The following is a 9,525-nucleotide window of genomic DNA, read 5'->3' as shown; positions in this document are numbered from 1 at the left end:
AACATGGCATTCCCCGCGTGGCGCTTGCTCGGGCAAGGCCGGGCTCAGAGGCAGCAGCTGCAGCAGAAGCAGCGTGTGGTCGCCGTGGTGAGGCGATGCCGCCTGCCAGGGGGATCTGATCCGCCCGCAGATGGCCTCCGGCGGGGAAACAACAGCAGCAGCGGCGGCGGCAGAGCAGCCCCCGGCCGAGCTCAGTGGAGACTCAGTAGAAAGCATGAGGAAGATTTTCATCCGTCGCCCCGAGGATGGCGGCCGCGGCGGGCGAGAGGAGCAGCCCGAGGGGCCGCCGAGGGGCTCCGTGGGAGCCGTCCGACGCCCCACCGGCTCGGGAGAGGCCCGGGACGCCGAGGACGCGTTGCCTTCCAGCCCTCCGCCCCCTAAGCGGGCTCCTCTCCGTGAGCACCGCAGAGATGCTCAGAGGCTAGTGTTACACTACATAGTGCCTTGCATGAACGCCTATGGCTTGTGCATTGTCGACCGCTTCCTGGGGCACAGGATGGCCGAGAAAATCTTCCAAGAAGTCCTGGCTTTGCACCTGAGTGACAAATTACAGGACGGCGCCCTGGCGAGTCAGAAAGCAGGCGGCAGCAAAGCCATTCGCGGGGACCAGATTGTGTGGGTAGAGGGCAGTGAACCTGGCTGTGAACACATAGGCTACCTCCTGAAAAGAATGGACAAACTCATCATGTACGCAGATGGGAAGCTGGGGCAGTACAAAATTAGAGGAAGACACAAGGTTAGTATCTTCAGGCATCAGGACTCCCAGGTCCACCTGTGCAAAGTTCACTTCTTGGCTTCTGCAAAGTTTCCGATCTCTGCCATGTCATGCACTCAAGATCTTAAACTGGGCACTTTCTGGGCACTCTTGCACGCTTGGCATTCTCTCCTCCCCCCGCGCCTCCGCCTCCTTTTTCTAAATCCCTCTCTCTAGTTCGATCGCTTTTAAAATACATTTAAAATCTGGCAGCGATCACACGACGTCTCAGGACACGTGTGATTTCGTATTTGTGAACTGGACAAGACACAGAACTATTGTTTTTTGGTTCTCTCTCTCACGCCACTACAGCAGAAGTTACTAAAATTTCTGAAGAATAGCTTTAAAGGGGAGAAAATCGAACCCAAGCCACCGGATATAAAAGCCTTGCTAACGTTTGTATATAGTACCGGTCGTTATTCTTTCGGGCTATGGAAGTGAGCGTATTTTCCTTCCTTTTAAGATTTAAGAACCCGAGCGGTTACAATTAAAGAGCTGCTTTCAAATACGTTATCTGTAACGAGCAACTTTTAAAAACCGAGATTTGTTACTACGGACGGCTGACGTTGTTTGCAAAGCAATTTCCAACTGCCTAAAACGTTTCGTCTACAGACAGCCAGGTGTGAAGAATGGGGAGGACGCCTCCCGAAAAAGAAAAGAAACTGACCATAAGCACTTGTAAATTCCTTCCCCTTCCCAAGAGTTGCCAAGAGAAACTCCACGGGCACTTGCGCACTTTACACCCTTTCTCCCACCGTTTGTTTACATTGGCCTGTAGTATGTGACCGTAGTAGAAGCGTACATGCTGGGGGAGAATTCCTCAATGGCGGAGGCCACGCCCCCTTTGGGTGTGGGGGCGGTGCCTGCTGATCCATAAGACACGCCTCTCCCAGACACGCTGGTTTCTCTCCCCTCTCCCCTACGGGTTGATTCCAGCCGTGAACTCTGCGGGGGTTGGACATTCTGCGGCCAAGCCGCGCCCCGTCTCTCCTTTGATTGGCCGGGTTCGCGCTCCCGCGAGCTGGCGGGCGGGCGCGAGGAGAGAGATTGTCCCTAGGTCGGGGCTCCACCCACGTGCCGCTCGCGGTTGAAGTGGGAACACATTCTGCACGTAGCAGACGTATTAATCAGAGAGGGGCCATCTGCTGCCTTGGTAAATAAATTGAAAGGGGTTTGCCGGACACGGCTCCAAAAAGAGGGGGGGAAAGGGTGGTGGTGATCCCATTAGCAAACGGGGTGTTCACTTCACACAATGATCTTCCGTCCTCCGCGCAAATAGAAAAGAGCGTCAGCGGCTGGCATTTGCAGCCATTATCTTTCCGCCAAGGTGTAACTCCTGCGTATGGGTGGAGGTCAGTTCGGGGGAGGAGCGTAGTCACCGTTCACGCCAGGATCAGCCCTGTGTTGCCAGGGGCTGGGAGGAACTGAGAAGGCGGCTTCTGACTGCGCTGAAGACAAAAGTAGTAACTTCAGCAAAACTTTTGGACCCACCGAACTCTTACTATCCGGGTGCAGACTCGCGTTGCTCGCTGGCTTTTCTTTGAAATCCAAGAGTTCAGAAATGCTGGCGCTTGTGGCCGGCCCGGTTTGTTAGAATTCCTCATACACCCGCACCCAACAACTCCTGGGGCGGGCAGCCCACTGCTTGGTTGCTCTCTTGGCTTTATAGAGGGGGCAGAGGAATTGTTCTCATTTGCTAAAATGCCTTTGGGCCATATCATGAGGTTAGATCTAGAGAAAATTGCCCTGGACTACATTGTACCTTGTTTGCACGATATCGGCTTTTGCTACCTGGACAACTTTTTGGGCGAGTTAGTGGGGGACTGTGTCCTGGAGCGCGTGAAGCAGATGCACTATAACGGGGAGCTGCAGGATGGCCAGCTGGCCGGCCAACGCAATGGCATCTCCAAAAGGCATTTGAGGGGAGACCAGATAAAGTGGATCGCGGGCACTGAGGAGGGGTGCGAGGCCATCAACTTCCTTTTGTCACTGATAGACAGGCTGGTGATGTACTGTGGAAGTAGACTGGGCAAATACTATGTCAAAGAAAGGTCCAAGGTAAGAGTTTTAAACGGGCTTCTTGAATGCTTGGTTTAAGGGGGTCATTCTCTTTGTTTGCTTTAGTGTGGCTGCTGGAATTAATCTTTTCATCCTGAAGTGCCAAATGCAGGTAACTAATACCAGACATCTTTATAATGACCCGTTTCCTCCCCACCCCCAAGTCCTAAGGAGCTTCATATAAATAAGCTCCATTGTAGCCAGTAGGACTACTTCCAAGTAAATGTTCTTAGGGTTTTAGAATCTTCCACTTTAATTGCAACACGTGTAGGCATGAACTCAGTTTATAATTCATTCTAGGGCAACCAAGTTGATTTTAGGGAGACTATACTAGTGTGATTGGCAATCTGTCTCCTAGAAGTACAAATGCTGTGTGTTTTTAACCACAAACAAACTTTCTCTTACATAGTTAGCAGGAATTGCAATGTAGCTTTGCCAATAAACCAGTAGAAGGTTTTTCTAACTCTGTTTTGGAAAGCAAAATGATTTTGAATGGTGTCAAAAGTTTGTAAAAGTCCATTGCATAATTAGATTAACAAGTTTCTTTCCTGTCACTTTCCGCTAAGCTCCAGGTTTGTTCATTGTGGTGCTCATATGCTGTCTACTTGTCGGGCTCCTGAGCAGCTTTATCTTGTCTTTAGAGAGGTAATAAAGTTAATCCCTAATTTATGCACATATGTACCAGCAGAGGCCACTGCACAGCTGAGTAAATAAACAAAATCCACAGCAATTAATAAATTGATTTCTGCTGTAAAGTGACAGAAGTGTGGGTCCAAAGCATGCTTTGCTTCTGGGGTTTGATGTTTGCATTCATGGAGCTACTGTACTACTTCAATCTATTAGTTTCTTACATCCTGAGACTATGCATGTTTACTCAGAAGTAAGTACCACTGAGTTCAATGGAGCTTATTCCTTAATTGTGTGTTTAGGATAGCAGTTAGAAAATGTTGGGAGATATCTAGAAAGGGTTAACACAATTCCTGATTAAATGGGCATGAGAGAGAGGCTAATAATAATAGCTATATTGGTAACTTCCTCTGTTTGTTTCAAACTTTGTTGAAGGTATCAGATAAATCTTTTCAGTGATTTTGCTTCCTTTACTATTGAAGAGGATCACATAGAGACTTGAACAAATGTTCCTCACTCCTATATGGTGTATCATTTTGGGAATCCATGTGCTAATGAACAAACAAAAAGGAGTTACTGCAACTCTGAATTAGGTAGGAACCAAGTCTGCAGAAGGGTACCCATAATTTTTATTTAAAAGTAACTTTTTTAGGTGAATGCTGGGAGTTGTAGGATTTCTGACTAAACATGCATAGGATTAAGAATATAAGGGCCATGCTGGATCAGACCAAGGGTCCAGCCATCAGCCAGGGATGAACAAGCAGGACATGGTGCAACAGCACCCTCCCACCCATATTCCCCAGCAACTGGTGCACACAGGCTTCCTGCCTCGAATACTGGAGATAGCACACAACCATCAGGGCTAGTAGCCATTGATAGCCTTCGCCTCCAGGAATTTATCCAACCCCCTTTTAAAGCCATCCAAATTGGTGGCCATCACTACATCCTGTGGTAGTGAGTTCCATAATTTAACTATGTGCTGTGTGAAGAAGTACTTCTTTTTATTTGTCCTGAATCTCCCACCAATCAGCTTCATGGGATGAAAAATGTCTCCCTATCCACATTCTCCACACCATGCATAATTTTGTACACCTCTATCATAACCTTCCCTCATAGGGGAGATGCTCCAGCCCCCTTAATCATTTTAGTTGCCCTTTTCTGCACATTTCCCAGCCCTTAAACTCACGTGTGGAACCTTCAACGAAAAGTTGTGTGGTGGTGTCCCAGCTAGCCATACCCTTTCTCAGAATGTTCCATTCCTTTCTCCCCCACCCTCATTTAATTCTTCTCCTCCTTAAAATCAGCCTGCATTCCGTTCACATTGCTCTTGATTGGGCAGTTTATGAATTTCCCCCCTCCCACCCATAGGGATTCCCCCCTCCCACCCCCACCCCACCACGAAGATGTTTTGTACTTTGCAAACCTTGGGGTTTCCCCAGCCTTATGATTCCTCCCTCTTGTACATAGTTAGTGCTGTTAGGGGTCATAAGGATCCACACTTGGGGAATTGAATTCACTATTAGTAAAAGGGGTACTTTTTAAAGTCTACTTACCATGGGAATAGAATTGAAGTTAAAATAAGGTATGCTGGAAGTTTCATTCCCCAGAATGGTATGCTGGAAGTTGTAGGACTTTTTTCTGTTTAAACTTGCATAGGATTGCACCCTTAAAGTCATAAGTTCTCAGGCTAGGTTTGTGCCAGCATGGCCATAATCTCTTCATGTTTTCAGCTATGGAGAATTACCTAAGGTGGCAATTTACTAGGAATAGATCCCATTGAATTAAATGGGACTTGCTTCTGAGGAAAGGTTTTTTGGTTCTCTCTCTCACGCCACTACAGCAGAAGTTACTAAAATTTCTGAAGAATAGCTTTAAAGGGGAGAAAATCGAACCCAAGCCACCGGATATAAAAGCCCTGCTAACGTTTGTATATTCTTTATTCAAAGAATAAAGGAAACATTACTAGGAATAGATCCCATTGAATTAAATGGGACTTGCTTCTGAGGAAAGGTGCTTAAGATAATACTGCATGGGAGGTGGAAGATCCAGTGTACAGCAGCCTTCCAGATAAAGTTTCCCAGTGAACAAAAAAGTTTTCCCATTGACAAAAAGATCTGCCTGTCCCATATACCTATGTGTCACATGTAGCGCGACTTACCTGAAAAGAATTCTTAAGCTTACTGAGTAAATAGATGAGTAGCTGATCTGCAGTCATTTGTGCATACAGTATCCAAATACATTTGATTGATTTGGTTGTTCGCAGTAGTTCATCCATCTGTTCCAGCTAGTTGTTGCTGATCAGATGTTTCAAATGCAATTCCATTGTCATAAAATGTGCTGTGTATCACAGTTTTCCACAGATCATAGGTGGAGCATACGAACACACAGAGAGGACAAATAACCAGTATTGAATTGCACAATGCAAATAAGCTCCTCAATCTCATGTTAGTATGTTCTTCCAATCTGTTTCAGAATTAAATATTGCTGTTATAATATATCAGGCCCCTTTCTTTGTCAGAACTAACGGCGGTGCAGCATTTTGTTTGTACCACCAGCATTTTTACTAACCAAGCAAAGTCACGTTATTGTTTGCAAATTCTATCACTTCTAACCGTGATAGAAAACTGGTTTCGATTTTACCATGGCTAATAAAATTTTTAGTGCAGATTTAACATTACACCATGGTTTACCCTGAAAATGGAAGGGAGGTGGACTTCATGCATGAGAAGGAAGGAAACAGTGGGTATGACCACTGGGTGCTCCTATTCTCCTAAGCATGGATAGGAGATGGGTCAATGTTACATCTTTACCAGACCTCAATATAGTACATCATTTGCAGTGAATTTACTAAATTTAGATCTACTAAATTGAGATTAAAGTCTAGAGAATTTTTAATACATGATTTTTAAAAGCACCCTTTGAGTGTTACTTTTTTGGTGTGTCAAATCAAATGTACATTGCAATCAACATAGGTTTTATATTCATGTTAGAAACTAATTTAAGACTCGATTGTGAAAATACCATAAATTTAAGGGTTCTGCTTTCACCTGCAGCCCTATTGGGAATAAGTCCCATTGAATTCAATAGGACTTACTTCTGAGTAGACATGCCTAGGATTGCAGTGTTACAAACCACATTGGGGTTTTATATGAAATGAGTACTGCCAACTAACCTTTATGACAGAGGTGGGTTGCATCTGGTCCTCCAGTTGCTGGACTACAACTCCCATCAACCATAGCCAGTGGTGAGCGATGATGGGTGTTGCAATCCAAAAACATCTGGACAGCCACATCTGGACAGCCACATGTTCTATGTCTCCCACTCCAAGAATTCAAGAAAATGATTTATACCATCAACAATTACAGATGGAAGGCAGAAAATGCAAGCATTCCATTGTAAAAACTAAACAGTGTACAGAACTGCAACAAAAATATGCAGTTCCTAATGTGGAAATTGCCTTAAGGAGACTGTCTAAAGTAGAACTGAACACAGAAGTTAAATCCCATATTCTCACTAGGTGCGCAGAGGAATGTTTTAATCATGCCATTGCATCTCCTAATATATTCTTATGGTTTATACCTCCTACATTTCTGTTTTGTTTTTTCAAAACGCAAATCTCAACCATCACTTCAAAGTGTCAAAAACCCTGTGAAACATTGGCTTAGATGGGACAACCATCCAAACTATGGTTTGGAGAACTGGGCATGCATACTCCTTCCTCCCTCACACCCTTTTTTCTTGTGCACTTACTCATTTTTCCATTTTCAGGTTGCAGTCAAACCATAATTAGCCATGACATACAACCTGAGCAAACAATGGTTACTGCTAACCACCAAACTATGGTTTGGATCCAGGGTAGGTCACTCATGTTTTAGTCCCATTGAAATGAGTGGGACAAGCTATGACTAGCTTAAGTCCTATTGATTTCAATAGGACTAAAGAAGAGTAGCTTAATTTGCATCCAGCCCTATGATTTGAAGCCATCCTTTGAAGTGGGTTTGCAAACCATGGTTTTTAGGTTAGTGCTAACTGTAATTCCTATAGCTCAGTGGTAGAGCATATGCTTTGCATGCAGAAGGTCTCCAGTTAAAGCATCTCAGGTAGGATGAATGGGCTAGAATAGCTGTTTTTATAAGGATACTGTTTTTTTTTTTGCTTTTTATGTTTTTAAATTTTGTATATTTGTTTTTAATGTTTACTGTTTTTAACTTTTGTAAACTTCCCGGAGAGCTTCGGCTATGGGGTGGTATATAAATGCATTAAATAAATAAATGGTCCCTCATGCATATCTGAAGTGATACAGATCTCAAAAGTTGATGTGAAATGCTTTTAAAGCTGTATCTGCACTGCAAAATTGTTTATTTTATTACATTTCTATACTTTCCCATAGCTGATGCTCTCTGGGTGGTTTACGAAAATTAAAACCACAGAATACTGCATTAAATACAATATAAAATATAGAAGCTTAAAAGTACGCTATAAAGTACAACCAGAGTAAGACCTAGCAGCAATGCAGAGATACAACAGCAGATTTAAAATGAAAGAGCTAAAACCCTAAAATGTTAAAATGCCTGGGAAAATATAAAGATCTTCACCTGGTGCCCGAAAGAGCATAACGTAGGCTCCAGGCAAGCCTCTCTAGGAAGTTCCTTTGCACAACTGGGGTGCCACAGCAGAAAAGGCCCTCTTCATAGTACTTGGAGAAAATGGGGGCGGGGGGGGGGGGAAGCATCACAAAAAAAATGCAGAAAGAGATACGCTGTTGTGCTAGTGAAAAAAATCTTATCTTTAATAAATTCTTCAATACGCTCTATGCGTTTTGGATAAAAATCCTTTCTCGGGAGCTGAAGAAAAACACACAAGTTGTTGAAATTTAAAACAATAACTAATAGATCCTCAGCTTTTTCTTTCAGGTGTTCCGCCAAGAACTGTGTTATCTTAAAACAAACAAACAAACAAAAAACCCTCTTCCTAGTGGCCACCAGCCTTTGTTCCTTTGGCAGGGGCTCCCGGAGTAGGACCACGGAAGCTGCTCTTATTGTTGCATCCCTACTTTATGTAAAGTCAAACCTTAATAGTAGTGCAGATGGATGTTAAGTGGACATTGTGCAGGCGCTCCTGGTCAGCAGTAGCATGTGAGAAAGGTGTAACACAGCATTTAAAGGATTCCATAGCCTCATATGTAGTAGCCTACTTCTATTACCGCACTTGCCATATGTTGAAATGACTCCTTTTCTATTATCAAGTCCAAGGAAAAGTAATCACTGCACAAAGGGTTGCATCCAGAATAATGCTCTAATTCTATATCCACTTATGTTTGAGTAGACACATATAGGATTGCACTGTAAGTTAGTTGCACTATGGTCCCACTGAAATCAATGGGACACACATTAGTCAGTACTAACTTCTCACATTGATTTCAGTGCGACCTAAGTACGACTATCTTAAATTGAGCCCACTCCATAATGTCTGCCTCTCAGTGGCAGTTATATTTGTCCTAATTTTGGAAGTGAGGAATTAATATTAATATATGGCCCAGTTCAGACAACATGCTAAGCCGTGGTTAGGCCACGAACCCTTTGCAGCAAATGGTTAGTGAAGCATGTTTAAACTGTGGTTATGTAGCCACCACGGTTAGGAATGGTTCACACGACACATTAAGACATGTTTAGCTCAAAGTGCTTAACCGCCGTGTCTTAGCGTGCTGTCTGAACAGGGTCAATGTTTAGTCACATAAAATATATGCTGCAGAAGTGCAAGGATATTCCTGTTCTGGGCCTGAAACCTCAGCAGTGATGTGTGAGAGATTTATTATTGGGTTGTTGAAGAGTACCGCCTTTGGAACTATAATTGTTTATTAGAGGTTACAAAGGATTTTGATGATACTTGCAAAGCAGCATGCTTTGCAATTAGTTTACAATGGAAGGTCTGATGAAAACTGCCATCCTGGAGAAATATGCATAATTTGTCTTTCTTTTTTCTAATCAAATGCACATGTTCTGGCATAAAGGTTGGGTTCAAATCTGTTCTCCTGGGTGACTGCCAGGATGCCCAGTGTTCATCAGACTGGGTCCAGAGCCACTAGA

General features: G+C 43.9%; 1 protein-coding gene across 2 annotated transcripts in view; it reads left to right on the top strand.

The window, feature by feature from the left end:
* The first annotated feature begins 408 nt into the window (after positions 1–408).
* The window catches only part of EGLN3 (egl-9 family hypoxia inducible factor 3), a 42,048-nt gene continuing 32,931 nt past the window's right edge, over positions 409–9,525 (top strand). The window contains exon 1 of one of the 2 annotated variants that reach the window (XM_063118895.1): positions 409–736. In XM_063118895.1, the coding sequence (XP_062974965.1) occupies positions 449–736 (288 nt within the window). In that variant the 5' untranslated portion in view covers positions 409–448. Of the gene's footprint in view, positions 737–2,455; positions 2,813–9,525 lie in introns of those variants that run through there. The other variant, XM_063118894.1, reaches the window with a different exon arrangement.

This window comes from Elgaria multicarinata, chromosome 2 (genome assembly GCF_023053635.1).
Source record: "Elgaria multicarinata webbii isolate HBS135686 ecotype San Diego chromosome 2, rElgMul1.1.pri, whole genome shotgun sequence".
NCBI lineage: Eukaryota > Metazoa > Chordata > Lepidosauria > Squamata > Anguidae > Elgaria > Elgaria multicarinata.
The sequence above is the reverse complement of the archived record's forward strand: the minus strand, read 5'-3'. Positions and strand labels throughout refer to the sequence as shown.